The sequence below is a fragment of the Halichoeres trimaculatus genome, unplaced genomic scaffold (assembly GCF_033239565.1).
Source record: "Halichoeres trimaculatus isolate MK-OKI-2021-1 unplaced genomic scaffold, fHalTri1.1 fHalTri1_scaffold_2, whole genome shotgun sequence".
Lineage (NCBI taxonomy): Eukaryota > Metazoa > Chordata > Actinopteri > Labriformes > Labridae > Halichoeres > Halichoeres trimaculatus.
The window spans coordinates 18089456-18111495 of record NW_027437180.1 but is presented as its reverse complement, the minus strand read 5'-3'; the positions used below and the strand labels follow the sequence as shown (position 1 = coordinate 18111495).

At 42.0% G+C, this 22040-nt stretch overlaps 1 protein-coding gene across 2 annotated transcripts in view; it reads right to left on the bottom strand.

Annotated features, from left to right (window-relative positions):
- Positions 1 to 3028: 3028 nt before the first annotated feature.
- Positions 3029 to 22040, bottom strand: part of mxi1 (max interactor 1, dimerization protein) — a 32838-nt gene continuing 13826 nt past the window's right edge. For both annotated transcript variants that reach the window (XM_074692970.1, XM_074692977.1), the window contains exons 4-6: positions 8385 to 8499; positions 6899 to 7097; positions 3029 to 6189 (exon numbers count right to left, since the gene is read on the bottom strand). In XM_074692970.1, the coding sequence (XP_074549071.1) occupies positions 6026 to 6189; positions 6899 to 7097; positions 8385 to 8499 (478 nt within the window). In that variant the 3' untranslated portion in view covers positions 3029 to 6025. The remainder of the gene's footprint in view (positions 6190 to 6898; positions 7098 to 8384; positions 8500 to 22040) is intronic.

Below are 22040 nucleotides of genomic sequence, written 5' to 3'. Positions count from 1 at the left end.
AGACAACAAGATCTCAAAACAGTTCAAGTCTCTTCATAAAAATATCTGCCTTGAGGCTTAGAAGAGATTTGAACAAAAAAAAAAAAAAAAAGTCTGGTCAATATTAATGAGCTTTGTATTATTTGTGAGATGATATCCCCAGACCACGCACAGAAGAGACAGACTTCTGTGACTTAATGCACAGACTTTTGGGATATAAAGATGAGGTAAATCATGAGACTGCATCATTAGAAGTTACTGATAAAGATTTTATTTTACAATTTGCAAAACTGTATTAGGGAATGCATTCTTCCATCTACTTTGATTTAGCTGTGTCTGTTGGTGTCGAGAAAGTAACTTTTGGTCAGAGGCATTTTTATATGACTCTAATGGGTCATCAGCTTCATCAAACACTGTGCATGTCCCCGTCATGCGATGCAGCGTTTTTCTGTTTCACAACATGGGAGGTCAAGAATCTTTCACGACCTGTGATCACTTGAGTAGAAGATCTCATGTGTTGGATGCTCATGTGGTCAGGTAAAGAAGAAAACAACCTTAACTCTACTCTCGAGACTGCTTTGATCACACTGGGATCATGTGAGCTTCAACAGATTAAATGCACGTGCATACAAGCAGACCACAAGTTGCACTGTTTTGACTTATGCAGCACAGAGTGGAGACTGCCAGCATTCAGAGAAAGATTTTTTTCTTTTTGGACTGCAAGACAAGGAACAACAGTGAGAATTATGAACTTTAGAATCTCTCCCTTTAAGTCTGTCCTAATCCCCTTTAAAACTCATTGTCATATAATGTCGAGGCATGTGAGTTAGCAGTATCACACAAGAGGATGATCTTCTTTTTGGTTTGATACTTTGTGCTAATACTCACAGAGCATGATGTTACATTTATACAACAGTTCCATAGCATGTAGGAAGTAACTAGGACAACACAAACCAGTTACTCTGAGTATGTTTAATTGTGTGTTTAAAATCATTTTGTGGCAGTATGCATATTCAAACTGTTTATTTGGTGGCCGGTGTGTATACAAATACACTAGACGGATCAGTATTCAAAGAGACCATCTCTGAAAACATGCATGGACAATAGTTAAAACACAGGAGGTGAATACACAAAGATTGGTGTCGTAGTGATAAGTGATGTTACACCTTCCCAAGAAGTCCCGGTTTTCACACCTGGACTGTGTGATATTGTCATTCAAAGAAACAAGAGGATCTAAAAGTTTGGTTGTCTAGAAGCCTTAAAAAAACCCATAGGGTAATTTTGATGTAGTGGTGATATTCACTTAGCACAAATGCTATCATAGTATGTACAGAAATTAATATTGATTAAGATCAAGGAAGTACAAAGAAAAACCCTGTCAAAAGACTCTACCCACAGGGCTTTCATATCTTTAACAGTGCTTAACGAATTAATCAGACCACAGCGCCCAGTGTAAGGTGTTTCCCACTACTCCCATAAATGAACAGTAGATCACTGGTAACCATAATTTTATAAAAGAGTTTTTGCATTTCTTTAACCAGGATGTAGAAACTCTTTCAAAATATGATGTCTGAAATAAAATACCTGTTGGTAACCAGGAATTTCCAAATGTACTTTTTTAAAAAACAATATAAATAAATAGAAATAAACGAATTATATAAAAAAAATATTAATTAAAGAATGTTATTATTTTTTGCAGTGCCAAGTTAGTTATCAACTTTCATCCTTGAACAGAAAAATGTGTTTTGGTCGTTTTGTGTTGCTCTTGATTAGTTTCTGACTTGTGTGCTGGCTCAAATCAATTTGTGAAGAACTGTACACCAAAATAAGTACTTTTTCTGAATAAAACATTATGGCTCCTCTCGTTGAAGTTAGAACTAAGTAAAGCACATTTCAAAACTATCTTTAAAGTGAAAAAGTATCTTAAAACTGAACCTCCATGCAGAGGGGTTTCTTTTCAGTGACATAAACACTAATGTGAAAGGTGCTGTGTTTATTGCAGCACCAGTTGTTGCTGTATTTCACATCCTGCATTTACACATAGAGCAAAGAAGACAGCTGGTTGGTTCAGGTTTGGAAATCTTGGTGTTTTTATTGTAAGTATTGCATCTTCAACTTACACAGCTAGAACCATCATCATCAGTATCAGTATCATCATCATCTGACTGCATGTTTCACAAAGGATGGCCACAGGTTCAGAACATCAGGAGGACTCCCTACGAGGGATCTGTTTGGGCCAAAAGTCGACCTCCCATGAGACCGACGCCAGCATTGAGCGTGTTTTACAAAAGACACTGGCTTCCACTTTGTCCAAGTTGGTACGCTTCTGGCCAAGCTGCAAAACTGGAACTGAACATTCCTAGAGAGTTAACCCTGACCTGAGTCAGAGTCAGGTGCAAGTCTAACCCTAACCTGAAACACGGAGGTAAAAATATAGCTTTGTGATCACCAGCTTATGAAGATATGGTATTGTGTTTGATCTGCAGCACAGTCAGAAACTCTCTGTCACACCTCTCATATAACACAGGCTGATCCATAGAGAGTCTGCGCTGAGCTCAGTGTGGCTCAACATTCAGTGCAAAAATAATGACTGAAAGTTACATAACAGAGCTCTCGCTGCAAGATATTACACCTTCTCCTGGATTCACTCATCTTTTTATGACGAATCACAAGATTGATAAGCCCACTGAGATCAGCACAGACACACCATGGACCAGGTGTCTCTCTTGTTACACACACACACACACACACACACACACACACACACACACACACACACACACACACACACACACACACACACACACACACGCACGCACATACACACGCTAAACACAAGCATGACAGAGGACAGACCTGGCTTCAGTAAAATCCATTCATATTGTTTGTTTTATCCCTTCTTGGAATACAAGCACAGACTCGTTTGCCACATAAAACTAGACAATGAGTTCCAGAAAGTTTTCACACATTTTTTTTGTGATTAACATTGAAACCCAACGCCATCAGAATCATCCCATTGTTGTAAGAGTTTTACGTGAAGTAGTAAAACACTATCAGGATGTGATCCAGGAGTGAAATTCTTTTCTAATCAAACTGTGGGACCTTTCTTTTCTTTACTGTCAGCCGTGCAAGTTCATAAAACCAACATATGAAGATGAAAAAACAGAAACAAAGAGAAGCTGAAGGTAAATAACTTAAACAGGGGAGGAATATATGTAAACTGTCCCTCAAAGAGAGAGAAAGAGAAAGAGAAAGAGAGAGGACACTGAGGTGTTCTGAGGTGGTTTTGGCGTTTTTTTCTTCTTTATAATCAAGCACCAACATATGGTGACTTTTTTAATCAGAGCCAAGTCCAACAACCTCGGCACAGCTCTGCAAAGAGCTCTCAAACCCTTCGACTTAACATTGTCCTTCTGAGAAAGCAAAGGATTTGTTCTTTTGAATATTTTGTCTTTAAGTCCTCAACTGGAGGCCCTGTGTTGTAAAGGTAAGACACATTTTGTCAACTAGAACACAAGTCTAATAAAGACTACAGTCCTCCTAATAGAGGACGGTGGAGTTTTAGACCCCTTTTATTGTGTAGTAGCTGGCTCAATATCTGCCACTTAAGTCTTGGCTATCAATAAATCTTTCACAGAGATTTTTCCCCTCAACACAGAACCAAAAACAACCAGAAAGGATCATTTTTACACAAGCCACATTTTTTAACTTGCATATGACGTCTGTGAATGGAGGAATGCTTTTGTCTTTTCCAATCCATCCAGTTGCTTCAGGTCTGTGTTGGTCTGGGACTCAGCTCCAGACATGGCAGGTGACTCTAAACAGGCGAGGCTCAGCACTAGGAGCAGCTTAGGGGCCACTTACATTTCAAGTGTCCATTGAATAAAACATCAGAAAGTCAAAACAAAATGGCTACATTTCTTTTCCCCTCCCAACCCTCCCAGCCCGACCCCTCGATAAAAGAAAAATAAGAATAACCCATAAAATATACAATTCTTAGAACAAGGAACAAAGAATGAGCATCAAAAAGAGGAGTACAATAAGACAGAACCAAAATAAGTTAACTTCTTTCTCTCTGTTGCGTGTTCTTTGAAGGGTTGAGAAATAAATATTCGATAAGGTTGAGTTTTTGTTTCTTTTGACGTAAAAAAGGATGGATGAGAGAGAAAATGACAATGAAAGAGGAAAATAAAACACAAAGAAGTGTGGTAGAAGTGCAATTCTTAATGCCAGTGGAGTTTGGATGCTGAACATTGACATCATAAAACACCCGTTTTCTTCACACTTTCCCCCACAGATCACCTGACCACCAGTGGAATGCCACCAACAGCTTCCCCTCCCATTTCAAATACATTAACAAACAAGAGGAAAAAAAAAAAGGTCTAATAAATAAAAACAAGTGTGCCACACAAACTCAGCATTCTCCACCAGACATCATACTGGGTTATTTTCTGGTTGGGAAGTTGTTCTGTCGTTTTTTATAAATGAGGAGGAACTTTTCCTTTTTCCCTCTCAGGGCAGCAACAAGGGAGAGACTTTCCAATGTTTCCAGAACAAAGTGAGAGTGTCCATGTCACATTTGCTGCCACTGTGAAAAGGATTACATCTCTCCAAAAATGTTAAAATGCACAATGAACACAAGTCAAACAGCAACAGAGGCAGTTCTATGACAGTTCTATCCATGAGCTCTACCTTTTTTTTTAAATATCCTTTTAAAAGTTTAATTTATTAAACTATCTGTATGTACAAAAATGAAGTAAATGTACTTTTTGGACGGTCACACAGTCTTGAGGGTTGAGAAGAAAAAAAAGGGAAGGGGTTCAAACCAATGAGACAGAAACAACGATAAGGGTTATTGCTTGTTACTGCTGGAGAGAGGATGGACACCTGATCCAAAGCTTGTTTTTGGACTTTTTCCTTGTTGCTGTTGTTGGTTTATTGGTTTTACTCGTTGGTTTGTGCCGTTTCTATGCACAGCTCTAAAGTAGGCAAGTGCAGGATAGCTTGTTGTAGCTGCTTGTCGAGAGGGGGAAGAAACCAAAACAGAACACACAAAATACAATTTCCACTCTTTGTAAAAGCACAGAGCACCCACATTCGACAGGAATGCTTTGTTTTCCTCCGCTGTTTTTTGTGGTTGTTTTCCTCAGTGCTCAGTCAGGAACAATCACGGCATCCACACTTTGTTTGCTTTAAAAGCTCAGTGGTAATGGATCTGATCTGCTCCTTCCGTTGGTTTGTTTTACAATAGCACCAGTTTCTAGTGTCCAAGCTTCTGCGGTGTGGAGCAGAGGTAATGAAAAGAAAAACAAAAGATAAGACAAGGGATTAAATTCAGGGCCGTGGGGACATTTATCAGGGCCGAGCTGCGACAATATGGCAAAGTTCACCCACAATGTTCATCAAAGTCCAGATTAGATGTGCTCCTGTTTATCCAGGCCCAACACCAGTAAGTTACGATGGGATACACAGAATCAGCTCAATATACACACACACTCTTACACAAACCCAGAGGAGAAAGAACCAAACAGAAGGTCTAAAATATTCCAATATCACATGAGTTTAAGTGCATTTTGGATCATTTAGGGGTTGTGTATATATTAAAATTCAGACTTTTTCACAGGACACAAAAGAAGTAAATTCACTTTCAAAGCTTGGGTTAAAAAATTAAGATGTATACATATTTTTATCAACTGAGTCTGTGATCTCCCTTGAAAAGAAGATTAAAACCAGCTGGCAGTCTCGTGTCACTGTGTTGGGGTCCTGGTGTGGGTTATGGTTGGGCAGCTCAAAGCTCAGAGGTGAGGAAGAGCTCTGAGTGGAGCTCCTCCACCAGCAGTGCTGGATGAAGGACAGGTGAGGGGGAAAACAAGGCTTGGAGCAGGTGGAGGTGCTGCTGGGAGGCAGGAGCAACAGGAATGCTGTCAGCTGTAGGTGTGGCCTCTGTTGGTGATGACGTAGGATGTAATTACGTAGGCGTGGCTCCTTGGATTGACGGACAGGAGGGCAGGCAAGTTTGGCAGGGAGGTGGAGGTGGTGTGAGGATCTAGGAGGAGAAGGCAAGTTTGACACTGCAGGAGGAGTAGCCCTCATCGCTGGCCATGCTCTGCAGGCTGCTGTGGTCATCCAGATCGCTGGTGCTGGCTGTGCTGACGCTGTCCAGCTCTCCATGGGAGAACTCTGTACTTTCCACGTCCACCTCGATCTCCTCTGCAGATGAGGATGGAAAGATGGAGGAGGAAGAAAAGAGAAGTGTTGTTAGTACGAGGAAACCTAACTTATGGGCCACTAATGAATGGAATTTGTATCATTAGGTGTTTGATTTATCTGTGTGCTGATAGACTGACCTATCACTTCTTGCAAATGTAAGAAAATATAGTTTTTTAACATTTCCTTTAAACTTGTTACCTCAGCATTTTGTTTTTGGAAGAGTTTGTCTGTTTGTCTTTGAACAACATAACTCAAAAAGTAACAAATGGATCTCGATGAAATTTTCGGGAAATGTTCAAAATGGAATAAGAAAGCAGTGATTGAATTTTGGAGGTGATCTGGATCACTGTCTGGATCCAGGAAGTTTTTTTAAAGTATTCTTTATCCTTGTGAGATAGGGCCATTTTCACCATATGTGTATATAACTCCACCATAAATGATCAGCAGTGTGACTGCTCAACAACTTTCCAGAAATGTTCTACTACTTTTGAAATTTCTGACTAAAAAAAAAACTGTTTCAGCTGCATTGTCATTTTTTTTTTACTTTATTCATAAAGTGCATTGTGAAAAAAATCTTGATGCATCATCATGTTTTCATTCCTGGCCCTAGCATTCTTCTGTAAAGTCCAGGGAAAATGTGTAGACCCCCACGGAAACCCTCAGCTGGAGGCTTTGATGGCCTTGTAGTAGTGTTTAAAAAAATGCTCACCTTGGTCAGAGTCAGAGCGATCTGAGCAGAGGGTGGAGCCCACACTGTCCATACGTATCCTCTCTCCCTCCCCCGAGCTGCTCATGGCTGAGGCACCACTGCTCCCTCCCAGCAGCTCCAGCTGCCGCTGGAGATGCCTCTGCTCTCGCTCCAGAGACTCCAGCTGGTACTGGCTCTTCCTGTCTGTCTCTTCAAGTTTCTGTGAGGGGGTGGGCAGAAAGGAGACATAAGTGAGTCAAGGAGCAGGGCGAAGCTGAATGAACATTTGAAGTGTACATGTGAGGGAAGAGATGTCCCAAAAATGAGTTGAAAAGAGTGTTAGAGAAAAAAATAAATTCAAAAGAGATGACAACCAAACCAGCAACAAGAGACACTGATGATAGATGTTCTCAGCCCGTGAGGAAATACCTTCATATCCACTGGCTGTCATAATACAAACACAACACAACCATCCCCCAAACCTGTTTAAGCATTCAGCCACTAAACTTGTTGTGTCCCTTGATTTTACTTCTTGCCAGCCCTGGAAGCCCTCAATGATTTACCTGCCTTGTTTACAGAGCATCACTTTCTCCACTCACTGTTTACGCCTTCTTTCCTTTCAAAATGAGCAGAGGGCCTTGCTGAGGGCTGATGCAGCTGTGTTGGGCTCTTAACCTTGCAGCCTTATGTCACACTCACTGACGGTGACAAGCGTGACGCTCGCCAACAGACCAAACAATAGGCCATCAATAAGTGACGGAGAGACTCAACTTGACAGCAGCAGAAGTGCAGAGTGGTGCTGCTAGTAGAGAGAAGAGGAGGAGGGGGCAGGACAACAATATCGGCTTTATCACCCCTCCCGCACTGTTACGTGAGCGCTGGCTACAGCAGGCTGCTCACATGCAAACTGCTCAATCTCAGGCAGTCACATGCCTGTTTTTAAAGTAGAGGCGAAAGCGTGAAGCAGGATGTCTTAATGTGTTACATGCTCTTCAAATCAGGCACCGGTGACCAGCTGTATGCTGGTGATAACACTCAACAACTACACTTGAGAGAATGCAACACGTCATGTCAGTAGCTAAATAAAATGTGAGAAATAAATGAATAAAATGAGTCAAAGTAATGAAACAAATTCAACAGCTGCGTCCTGCCTTTGCAGATGTACAGCCACTATTGGCTGCTTTTCACTTGTGTACTGCAATGTAATAAAATCTGCAACCAAATCGCACACTGAGGTCAATAATCTCATTCACTCACATTCACATCCAAATCATTTGAGCTATGGCATCCCTGCATCAGAAGCAACAGAAATAAATGACATATTAGGAGTGATCCCAGCAGTGCATAGTTAAATCAGGCAGAGAAGGTCAAAACAAATAAGGTCTCAGCAGGGACGCAACACATCATTATCTGCTTTTCATCTTTGCTTGGTTACGTTGCCAGATATTTGTTGTGTTTGTCACTAGGAGCAGATTTCAGTGTGTGTGTGCACGCTCATGATTCTTACTTTTATGTGTGCTTTGGCTTTGTTGAGCAGGCCCAGAGTGGTGTGGCGGTTGCAGTCGGGACCCAGCGGTATGAGGGCCTTCAACCGCTCCAGACACAGCCGCAGGTGGGCTCGTCTGCAAAGGAAGGAGAGACAAAGACAAACAAAATGGTTAGATACATCATGAAAGTAACCGGTAATGTACTTAGTGGTGAATGCACAAAAGGTTGGCACAGAGGTTTGTGACACTGCTCTCTGATTTCCAACTTTCTTTAAGAGACATTTCCTTCGACAGCTGCCTCTGTTAGACCATTTTTTTCTGACCAAAGTGTTAAAAAGTTTTTTGAGGTTTTTATATACAGCTGGTTGAAACTCAAGTGACACATAACCAAAGTCAAGATTTTTCCACCTTATCCTCTTGAGGTGTGGTGTGTGTGTTTTTTAATTCACTTTGATATTTGGGATAATTAAGATCCTTTAAGTATAATAACTATACCTGGTCTTTATACGGGAAGTTTGATTAATTGTGTTACAAGTTCTCTATTAGCTGTTTGTTAGTAGTGTCATTATACTTAAATATGTTTTTCTTTTCACTAAAATGGATGTAATATTGTGATTTCACCAAAAGATGATGTGTGCAGTGTCCACAAATGTGGCTAATTGGTCAAAGTTTAAAAAAAATGAAGTATCATGTGTCAGAGAGGCAGAAATATACTGTCCACATGTGGATGCTGGGTCTTAAAGTGATACTCCGGGATGGAAAAAGTTGGGTCCTATCACAAGGTTTAGGGCAGAAATTACCCCTACAGCAGTGTTTTTGTGCAGCAGAAGCCCAGAGCGCTCGCACCAAACACCCCCTCCCTGCTCCTCTGCCGGTTTCCTCTGCATTCAGACGGGGCCAATTTTTACTTGACCAAAAACACAAATAAACGGACTCCTACTGAAAAAATCTGGTATCGGTCTGCATTCACGCTTTATTTAGAGAATTTTCAGCGCGTTACTTTCACACAAAACACCACTAAATAAGGCTCTAGTTCTCATTTTGTCTCTTCGTCCAGGCAGACTACCTGCGTTTGTTTATATCTGGCACGCCGCGCGCGGACTGATATGCTAAGCGGCGAGAGCCTCGTAGCCAGCTGTGGCTCTGCAGTGGAGGTAGCGCCGTTTTACGACACGATGAGAACTAGTGCCTTATTTTGCGGTGTAAAAGTAACGCGCTGAAAATTCTCTAAATAAAGCGTGAATGCAGACCGATACCAGATTTTTTCAGTAGGAGTCCGTTTATTTGTGTTTTTGGTCAAGTAAAAAATGGCCCCATCTGAGTGCAGAGGAAACCGGCAGAGGAGCAGGGAGGGGGTGTTTGGTGCGAGCGCTCTGGGCTTCTGCTGCACAAAGTCACTGCTGTAGGGGTAATTTCTGCCCTAAACCTTGTGATAGGACCCAACTTGTTCCATCCCGGAATATCACTTTAAGAGGTTGATGCAGTTTTTCTTGGAAAAGGCAGCTCTTTAACTCAGGATGTGTTCTTACATCCAAAGAATCCAGCAGCTTCACTCTAGGCTCAGTTTTTTTTTAAATCCCTGGCTTATAGTTCAGCAACACAGCACGCTTCATATGATTCACGTCTCGTGGAAGCCTGAGACGATACATTATCCTCTGCTGGTATTTGTTGCACACAGCTTTAGTTACCCTCCTCGCCTGCATGACTAACAACAAGTTGCATATGAGGGCTGGAGGGGGTTGGGGGTTACGCTGGTGCAGTTCAGGGAGGAAAGGTGTAATGGACCTTGCTTGGCTCTTTCACTCCATCATCTTGACAGTTCCTTATTCTGTGACTGCAGACAGGCCCGGGGTACTATCTATCCTGCTAATGGCTCAGAGTTGAGAGGTAAAAAGAGATAATTGTGGCTATAACACAATCAGCGCTCCATTAGCAGGAGCTGCCCTTTCAGCTAGCCTGAAGGGAGTGAGGAGAGGCATTAAGAGTCAGTGGACTCAGTGGAGCGACCCAGACTCAGGAACTATCTCTAAGGAGTGCCCAAAGGAGACAGACCCAGGAGACCGGAGCAGGAATTCTCTGCACTGATTACGCCAGGCTAGACTGCTCTGTACTACGCTCTGCTGCTTTAAGACTGAAGGAGACGTGTGTGTGTGTGTGTGTGTGTGATGGCTTGAGTGTATCTGTCTGCGTGTGTGAGGCAAAGCTATACATGGATGCTGCTGATAAGAACACGAGAGCAGAGCAAGCTATTACACCAGCGCAGTATGCATGAGAGTGTGTGTGTGCTTAAACGACGTTAACAAGGTTGCATGTCTGTGGGGTGTGAGGGGGAGGTGGTGTCCTGATTCCGTCTGTGGTGATAAAGGTGTGGGAGTCACAGAACAGGTCGTGCACATACGTTTTCAGTCTGGGACACTGTGATGATAATCATCAGTCAGGTGAGGTTATCTGTTGGTGTGATCGACTCTATTCATAGGACGGAGCTGGAGTCAAACGCTGCTTACTATCGGTGAAATGCCTACAAGTGTTTGTTAGATTTAAACACACACTCACACACTCAGATATCAGCTGGCGATTAATCATTCTCCTCTTTTGCAGCAGCCGAGGGGAAACACACAGCTCCACTTGGGAGATGTCTAGGACTTGCTGGAAAGAGCACAGCATGGCAGAATTTCTGTCCAAGTGGTTCCAGTTTGGAGTGTTTTGTTCAGTGTTGTAATTAAGATTATGACTCAATCAAGCAGGAACAAGGAATTAAGTGGATTTTCCTGCTGTTTTCCATGTTCGCCAATAACCATTTCCAAATTAAGTAGGCCATGTACATTGAATATTTCATCATCCCTGATATGGCAATAAATTATTTATTGTGCAGCTGTAGCTGAAGGGCTGACACACATATATTTCACATTACATGAAAGAACACACACCTCTTTGCTTGTGAGTGGCTCATTTTTGTTTCCAGTAACTTGAAAACTGCTAATACAAAAGTGCAGGGTTAGAACACTTTGTTCACATGAAGTGACTGATAAAGAAGAGGGCAGAGCCGGACACACACAAACACACACAGAGTCATATATGGGCGTATGTGTCTGTGTGTGTTGTAGGCATTGGGTTAACAAACGTCAGACGCTACAGACCAATGTCTCCTTTTCCTCCACTCCCACTGAGATTGAAACAACCATTTGAGCAGACAACCTCAGATAACCCGCCTCACGACCACTCCCACGTGTCTCCCACCCTCCCGTTCACGCTGACCTTAAGTGGCATGAAGAATGTAAGGAGGATGTTAAGGGTATGATGACCCTGCAGGTACCGCACCACATTTCAAACCAATCGCCTCTCTACCACCCAAATATCCCACTGGGGCTTCAGGTTCAGCACTTTTTGCAGAGTCAGGAAAACCACAGAACACCCCTCCGCACACAAACGATGATGATGATGACTACGAGGAAGAGAAGGGCGCTTAAAAGGAGTCTGTTATTCCGTCACCTCCTCTGGCACAGTGAGTCCTGGTTCTGTCCTTTCCAGAGCTACCTTATGTACTGTGTGATCTCCTCTTACAGCCACACATGCTGCTCCCTGGCAGCACTCACACTCCCTCGCTGTGCCTCTTATTGATAGACAAACATGTGAGACTTGTGCCTGACATTTCTCCTAATCTCTGGGTGCATAATGTGCTCGACAGCGAAGCACTCTGATAAGTGCAGAAAGCAAAAGGAGCCCCCCAAAAAAGGCCCAGGTGGGAGTGTCTGGGGAACAGCTTGTGACTGGGGAAACAAGAAAGTGCTCTGTTGTGTAGTTCACTGTTACCACTTTAAAGTAGCTGCAAATGGGAGGTCAAACTGGAGTTCCTCACTCTCAAGTCTTTCTGGAAGAATAAATCACCTGATAATAACCCCACAGCCACCTAAAGATAACCGTGGAGACTGGGTTATCTTGTCAGTCTACACCGGCAGCTCTATCTCTTACTGTCTCACTGAAGGGCTAAAGGTCACCGGCTACTGGTGATGCCCTCAAGAAAGGTCCCTAATCCCAGAGAAAGGCTCGTGTCTCATCTCCACCAAACAGCCAAAGAGCTTAATCCGTTTGCAGCTTACGATATGAGTGGCGGCTTGTGACTAGAAATACCTGTGAGCTGCAGCTAGAGCTCTGTTTGCCTCCGCCCTCATGCAGCCATGTAACAAAGCAAGCAGCAACAGAGCCGACTGTTTCCCAGAGTTCTTAGTTATATAAACAGCTGTGGGTTTACTCTACAGCCTTGCAACTCCATGCCCGCCTGTGCTAAGGCTAAGGATTGGCTAAGTAAACCTGGTTAAAGGAAGTGATGTCACAGGGTGACAGGTGTCTGACAATAAGGCATCACTTTCTGACTGATGTGAGAACCATTAGCAAGCAAGGGTCTGTTATGGAGCCAAAGTCTGTTGTTCATAGACGGCAACAATATCAAAAATTCACTGCAGCTTTCAGCTTACAACTCCTGTGTTCTGACGATTACAAATTTCAGTTATGGCGTGCTGAAATGAGTTCACATTTCTGATGTATACACAGCAAAAAATGAAATCTTATCAAGTGTTTTTTCTTCTTTTCAGTGGAAAATTTCTTTGTACTCAATATGAGCCACATTTATCTAACAAGTCCAGAAAATATCTTGTTTTAAGTTATCTAAAGACAAAAGTGATGTCTGAATTTCAGGTAACAAGTAAAAAAAAACCTGCTAATGGAACAAGTGAAAAGTTGCTTATTCTAAGACCTATTTCTAGCTTCTAGTCATTCTTTCTTGTTCCATTGGCAGATTTCTTTTGTTTGTTTCCTTGTTATAAGCAATTTAGACCTCATTTTTGTCTTTAAATAACTTGGAACAAGACATTTTTCTGGAAACTGACGTTAGAGAAGAATATTATCTGCATTTTGTATTTCCAGTGAAGGATGAGTGGCACAGCGCGCTACAGGGACTCTGAATGAGGAGCTCTTCCTCTGTGTTTTTCAGTTGTGTTCCTCTTTGTTGTTGCCTTGCAGGTATACCTCAGCAAACAGCTGCTTCTGAAATCCCACGCTCTCTTTCTGCTAGTGAGGCAGTGAGCCTGGGTGGACTGGGGCCTTGATACAGATCACTGTATAATGGACCTGGCTGTTCAAAGAAAACCACATCTGAAGCTGCTGCCGATCTCCCTACAATTCATGGGAGTTCTGTGGAGCTCACAGTGTAAACACATTCATCTTTTCACACTCTCAGGACTAAAACACTGAAACTATTGTCATAACATGAAGGCTAATCCTCATGTAATCTGAAAAACATCATTTGAACTTTAATCTCATTCAGTGTCTCCACATTGTATTGACAGATTATCCCTTCAAAGTCGATGATGTTCAACACTACTGTGCATGAATGACCCAATTCATCTGGTCATCATTCTGTGAAACACACACAAAAATAGGAGAACACAGGTGTGTAAAATCCTAAAGGCATGACTAGCAGGCTCACTGGAGACACAGCGACCCTTCCCTTTCCTCCTGAGACAATGGGGCACTTCCCCTCGACCACTGTGTGAGTGTGTGCTGTGTGTGTGTGTGTGTCTTTCATGCTCTCGTGTGCCCCTGTGGCTTGTGTTCCTGATGGGCCCCAGATGGGAACCTCGGCAGGCAGCTCTGCCTTTTGGCTTTGACATGTGAGCGAACAGCCAGGCGGCCCCAGGTCACTGCACCACACCTTTCCCCCCTCTCACCCTTCTCTCTCAGTCTTACTCCACATGAGTCACGTGCAGGACCTACCCAATGTCTTCCCAATTTCACCGCTTCCAGTATAAATCTTCCTCACTCCAGTCCAGTTCAATCAAATCGCAAAACTGTGCGTGTAAACTTAAAAAGAAACACAGTAAAGGAAATCAATATGTTGTCTCATGTTTTATGGGAGTAGATTGTCTTAGTTATAAAATCCTGTCTTCATTACTCTGCCTCTTGCTGTAGCTGTTCCATCGGTGCCATAAATGCGTCAAACTGCCTCAGGTGTGACTGAAGCCTGCTCCTTTTTAAAGAAGCACTTTGAAGCTCTCTGGGTTGGTATGGGTACGCTGCCCACTACAGCTCTCACAGAGCCTACGCACACTATACGTACATCCCTGGACTGTGTGCGGCAAACAATAGCTCTCTACTGGCTCATGTAACACTCACACAGACACACACACCACACAGTCACACACACTGAGGGCATGTGCCTCAGAGCCAGCGCTGAAGGGCACACATGAACACCCCATTGTACATGCACACACAGAAATACCTTTGGGTATCTGATATACCTGTACTTTTTCAATGTGACACAAAACAAGTGAAATGAAAATGCGAGAATGTGGTTGAATCTCTTTGAAATGACGAGAGCATCAGCACAACAGTGTCCGGAAAATGTTGCTATGATTCTAAAAAAGATCAGGTATAGCAGAAGTTGGTATAGCAGGTATGAGGAAGCTGTAAATGGGCTGCTGTAAACATGAACTGGGTCAGGTTTAAACTCCTTTTTAAGGACACCTTTAGTCATGTTAAAGACAAAACTACACTGACAATCTTTAAATGTCTCAGACTTCGTTCTGGGTTTTGTTTCACAATAGCTTTCATGCAAGCCCAGGAATCCTTATAAAATTTTCCATTTAGGAATCCTTGTTCATATAAGGGATACACTGAATAGCATCGGCGCCCGATATGGCTATTTTTTAAGGATTGAATAGCATCGGATTTCGTTATGTGATCGGGACCAATCCAGTTTTCAACAAGGGGCAACATCCAGTTAGTAAAAATGAAATCTATGCTGAAGTGCTAAAAGTTGCTGTTCATATGAGAATCGGCTTGAGGCTGGCTACAGAAAGAACGGAAGTCATGTATACACCCAGCCATAAAAACAGACTTTTACGGCATTATAAAGCATATTTACAGCCTGGTTTAAAAAGCGGCTTGGGTCTTCAACGCTGCTGTCACTATCGGCACACACTGTATAGTGGGTGAATTTTTTGTCTAACTTGGCAGTTCAGAAGTTATTGGGATCATTTGATTGTCCAATCCATAGACTGTAAAAAAAAATGGAAGTCCGCTTGCTCCGCTCAAAGTGAGGTCTCCACAAAAACTGCTCCCCCTGGTGACTGGCTGCAGTATAGGTTAAAAAATCTGGCTTCCCTGTCATTCCAGATGGGCTGTGGTCAAACTTTAAAAAATTAATACACTTCTTGGAAATGTTTCTGACGTCTGATTGTTGTGGTAATTTGAAGATATTATTTGGCTGTCTTGTATTCAAGTCCTCTTTTTTTCAGAGAAGTTTCGTTTTCATTAGTTATATGAGGTTTAAAAACGAGAGTTAATGTAACGTTTAACAATGATTGACAGTTGCCGTTCTCGCATATTTTTTCCGGGATTGTAAAATATGTCGGGATGTAGAGTAAAGAAGTGATTAGACTCTTGAAAGAAAAAAAATGATTATTAATTTTGTCACTCTGCTCCACTCAGATTCTCCCAGAATCCCTCATCATCTCTACTGCACAGACTTTGGCTGCACAACTACTCAATGGCTGCACCTGTGATGGGGGTATTTTGGTTTCAAAACCGTACGATGATAAATGGCGGAGCCACGCTGTCCACTCTATATACAGTCTATGGTCCAATCAGAGACACAGCTCAGGTCACGTGACTGGCGGGCACCCTGTAGCTGTTCGAAAGGAAACTCACAGCCAGCGTCATAACAAATGTGGCTGCGTTAGCTTCATTTCACAGGTGATGCCGTGGAGGCTTCATTCATGTTTTATACAGTCTATGGTTTTCACGTGTTTTCAGCATTGTCACTCTTTATGGCTGCTGTAAATCAAATCATGTTGCAAACATCAATGCTGTGTGGGACTACTTCTCTTTGGAAAGCAATGATAGTAAAACAGCGTCTTGCAACATCTATAAAGTGAGTGTACCTCGAGGAGGTACCAACAGGGCTCACTTCAATTCAACAAATATGATTTATCATTCACAACTGAATCCCCTGATGGAGCATGGGATTTATCAGAGAAAGGTACCGTATCAGATCTGCAAAACTTATGAAAAAAATTGGATCGGAAGGCAAAAAATCTGTATTGGGAAATCCCAAGTTCACATGTCCCAGCTCCTTGGTTGCTCGTGATCTTACTTTGAGCAGCAGGTATCGAGTAGAGAGAATAAACTGAAAAAAGGAAAAATGTGTATTTATGTAGATGTTCTTTGTGAGGGAAAAAAATGAATGTCAATCAATGAACACCTGTGCTTGAAAAGTGACTCAGACTTTGCAGTTTTTTTCTCTCCCTGCTATTCAGAAAACAAAAGCTGCCTTTAAACAGGACAGACAAAGCCACCTGAGTCTCTGTTATTTTTCATTTAAAGTCCCCTGAAACTGACAACGTTAGCTGTAGCTGTGGTAAAAAGAAAAAGATGATGGCTGCCCTAGATTCCAAACTTGTGAAAACCTAAATAATAGATATCTTCTCAGGCCATCCAAGATGTCTGACATAATTACTGGACGACGTACTCTTAAAGGGGAGGGTCAGATTTCCAGCCCAGATACCGGTCAATACTCTTCACTTTAGCCAATCCCACGCTCTCTCGCACCCATTTAACACACACACACACACACACAAACACACACACAAACACACACACAAACACACACACACACACAAACACACACACACACACACACACACACACACACACACACACACACACAACCACACAAACACACACACACACACACACACACACACACACACACACACACACACACACACACACACACACACACACACACACACACACACACCCTCCGTTGTTGACCTACTTCTAATACATGCAGAGGGGGAGGAAATGTGACCCTTCACCCAGTTATTACACTAATTACATATCACCAATGACCGGTCTTGGTGGTAAAGCTTCTTAATTGACATGCAAGAGGAAATGAAGACATCACACAGGAGCCTCTCAGGGAGACACAGAAATAAGAACTTGGCTGTATTTTGTCTTCAGTTGCTTTATGCATTACTCCTTCTCTCTAGTCAGGAATCATTTAAAGCAGCCGCAAATCAGGATTCACAGCCATGTCAAAGATTATTGGAGTGATTAAGGGTATTTTGTATTGCAAAGCCTCATTTGTATAAGACTAAGCCTTGTCCTGTTGAGCGCTACATCAAATCAGCAGCAAATTATCTCACTGCGAAGAGGACGGCAATTAAATCAAGCACAGAACATTTAGGCACGGCTGCTTTTTAACAGCCTGTGCTTTGATTATTATTTTCCAAAACATTCTAAATCTATTACCACACAGTTAAAAATAGCCAGCAGGAGATCCCTGCAGCTTAAATAATCCAGAGCTCAATATCATGCTACTTGTCTTTGATCATACATCGAGAAACAACATGTGAACATGTGGCATACTGATCCATGCTCTGCAGATGGTGACATTCAATATACATGGAGAGGGGTGGGACTCCATCCACATGGCAACCTATACATTTGTTACCCATGATGTATTCATGTAATGGGACCACTTTGATCCCAGAGAAGCCTAAACAATAAACATCTTTATTAATTTGGACAACTTCTAACAAATGTTGTATGACTGACAGTAGGGCCAAACAATTAATGACATTGCAATGTAATAAAATGCAATTTTCAAATTGCAAAGGCTGCAATTAAAAGAAAAAAAGACTTCAGAGCATATTTAAAAAGTGCAATCCATATTTTATAATATAAATAAATATAATTTAATATATATTTCCATATTTTAGTGCTTTAACTTTGATTTTATTATAATTCTGAACTTTAGTTTGTGTTTCTTTACTGATGAGAGATCAGGGAGATTTTACATATTTAATATTTAGACTCCTGTTCACACTGTGTTTCTTTTTCAAAAAATAAAAAAATGCATTCCACATGTTGACATATTTCAGCGGTTGAGCCAGAGATTTAGTCTTATTTATATTTCTGCACTTTATTTAGTATGGGATTTATAGAAGAGAGGATTCATATAAGATAAGATAAGATTAACTTTGTTGTCTCACAAAGTGAGAAATTCATTTTGGGCCAAACACCCATGCTGCAGTCACATCAGACAACACATCAAACACATCACATACACAGAATACCTAACATGGTGCCAGGCGCAACCACATAATGCCACTACAGTATGAGTGCATACAGTAGTGAGTAGGGCTGGGCGATTATGGTAAAAATAAGAATCCCGATTATTTTAAGTGATACTGAAATCCCAATTAATATACACAATTATTCATTTATTCAAAAACTTCAGTACTGATTTAAACACAATTTTAAAGAACCAGCAAGTGGCACATACAGTATTATTGATACACATAAGTCACACACACTCGCTGTGGCTGCACATGGAACACAGAAGAGCTATGAAGCACAGGAACTTGCATACGTCTACACTGTGTGGCATATTAATTGTTTTTCTTCGATTATATTGTTTTTATGATTGTCAGATGGCAAAATTGAAATCACGATTAATATCCAATTAATTGTCCAGCCCTAGTAGTGAGTACATAATAGCAAATAAATACAACCAGTTAAAACAGATGAATAAATAATAGGGGAGCTAACTGTGCAAGAAAAGCAAACTGTGCAAAAGAGCTAACTGTGCAAAAGTGCTACTGTGCCAAACATGCAAAAATCAGAGCACTGGTCTCAACTGTTCTGGTTGATCATTTTAATTTATGTATTTTCATATTATTGTCCATGCCAGGCCTGTTGTTCTGCAGTGCTTTGTTACTTTCCTTAATTTTAGGTAATTGATGATAATTATATTACACGTCTACTAGGCTTTAAGTTTAATCAATCAGTCAATATTCTGCTGTGAATGTAAGAGTTAAATAAAGATATCAATTCAATTCATGCATCAATTCATCTCATTTCATCATAACATGTAGGCCTGCCCTAGAAAAGAATTATTTATATGTTGACAGTATCCTCTGTTGTGTTGGTCATACCACAGAATGATTTATGGCTAGTGTTTAGTGAATAATGCAAAGATAAAATAGCATGCCTAATCGCAATCACAATATTGGTCCAAAAATTTTGCAATTAGATTATTATCTAAAACCGTTCAGCCTTGACTGACGGAAAAGTTTTACGTGCTCTGGGATGACAATACAGTATAGAAAAAGCACAATTAAATTAGGAATATCCACCTAAAACATGCACTGAGCATGAGCTTGCCCATATGCATTATAGAACACACACGTTGGCGTTTATAATTTACACAAACTCCAGGAAACAACAGCTCTCTGTGTTCGCTGGCTACCTTTGTTTACTGGCTCGCTGAGTTAACACAAAGAGCAGGATTGTTTTTTTCTGCTAAAGATACTTCTCCTAGGATCCTCTGTTGTTTATCCCACTGTGTCTTTCCTCCATTCTCTCTTTCACACAGGGTAGTAGGGGGTGTCATTCTCTCCCTCCTTCTCTCACATGACTGCCGTAGGGTTGCAGGCGAGGTCACATGTTAATCCATACAGACAGTGGCACCTGACTAAATAGGGTTTTTTTTCTTTCACTAGGGGAAACTACCACTCACTAGGTTGACTACTGGAACAGTCATCAAACAGCAAACAGCCTGGCTGTAGAACTGGCGCCGGCCGTATATGCTTGAGCCAACTACAGCTTTATTGTGTGAGCTATAAATGGTAGGTTCAGGAAATGACAAATGCAGATGGAGACTGGCTTTTATGTCGAATAGGTCTGGAGTGAGATGATGAAATCATTATTCTAGTTGTAAAGTGATGATCTATGATCCAGCAGATGGCTTCGGCACTAGCCATTTGATGCTTATGGTGTCTTACTCATGTTGTAGTGCTTCTCGCGTCATTTAGACCCACTGGACAAAGTGTTGAAGTGTGCCACTAGCTGTTGAAAACTAGGAGAGTTGCAACTTTAAATGACATCGTTATAGGAGCTTTACGTTGGAGCAAGTGTGCTGAAAGTTATACTACGTCAGCTGTTGGTGCATCAGTCAGTCCGTTGCGTTTCTACACGCACACCAGATTAGAGCAATCTTAGCCCCGCAGCAATTGCAGGCTCTCTTTTTTTTTTCCTGACAGGCCGATGCATCCCTCATCTTCTTTATGAAACGTGGACAGATGGGATAGATGCACAGAGTCAGAGTGAGATAGAGAGGGTAGAGAGTGGGGAGGAGGAAGGGGAGGGTTCTGTCTGTGTAATCTGCCCAGAAACTGGCCATGGGCACAAACGAGAGCCAGACTGTCAGGAGTTCCGCTGGGTTTAGCAAGTGACTCAAATCCACCCACTCGCTTCAAGTTCTGAATCAAATTTTTATATAAGTGTGACAACCCGAAAAACACACAGCACACTCGCATGCTTTGTGTCTGTCATCCACCAGTGACACCACTGTGTATATCTTATGCATGGGTGGCAGCAGGAGAATTTTAACCCCCAACCTCTGAAAGATTAAGAGCTGTACTTGTGAAACCTAAATGTAGACAGGAATAAGGGGAATAAGCCAGTAATAAGGAGGTCTTTGTTGGGAGCAGGTGAGTTTCCCCAAGTCTGCTTCACCTGAGTGTTAGAAAAGTCTCCATATTTTTATCTTTAGTGTAACTGCAAACATGAACTGGATGAAAGAAAAATGAACCACGGTCGTTGTGTATTAAAGCTGTGACCCACATCTTTGGGTCGACTTTCCAAACTGACTGCAAATTGTTTAATATGACAAACAGAGCTGAGAAATGAGGGACTAACATTTTTCGAGTCCTGATCGTGGAAATTCAGAAAATTATTAAAAAGTCTTGGGATTATAATGCGAACTCTGCAGCATGATGACCCATATTCTTGTAACATGACAGCAGAAATACATGAAAACGTAGAAAGGGTAAAAATGTATTGCGGCATGCGAGTGGGTGGGAAAGGGACTTTGATACTTCTGAGCATTCATGCAGTTGTGACCTCAATACCAAAAAAGAGATTCAGAGTATGGAGGAGAGAGAGAATCCTTCCCATTGGTTGTTAATTCACAGTAGAAATGCACATGGATTCAGGAGGAAACCCAGACTAGAGACTGGGGGCAAATTTAATGCAAACGGAAAATCAAAAACCTTTTTGGACTCTTCTGCTCGCCCAAGGCCACAAGTAGTAAATAAAGTACAAGCCCTGATTACTACACAGACCAAAGCAGTTGTCACACTTAACCCGATGAAGCCACAAACAGCATCCGCCATGACGCATAGCAACAGTGCAGAGGAAGGATTGAGGACAGATTGGGGAAAAGTGGAAACGGAGGAGACAGAGACAGACGGGTGAGTTTGAAATAAACCCCATGAAAGAATAGTGCAGTGATTTGCCCTCCTCAAACAGCAGCCACAGACACATACACGTGCTCACACTCACATGCAGAGTTCATTGGAAAAGAGAGGAAGCAGGAGTGGGAGGGCATGGCGGGGGGATGCTGGCTGTGCGGCGGGGCTAAGAGACTGGGGCTGAAGCCCATCACTTACACACGGATTAGTTCACACGTGCACACTGCCTTTTAATCTGCTCCACTGACAAAGGTTGGGAGAGAGAAAAAAGAAAGTAAACCAGAGACAGAGACGTGAAAGCATAGTAACAGAAAGGAGGGGGGAGGGGGATAAAGGGAAGAGAGAACATGCCTTTAGGTG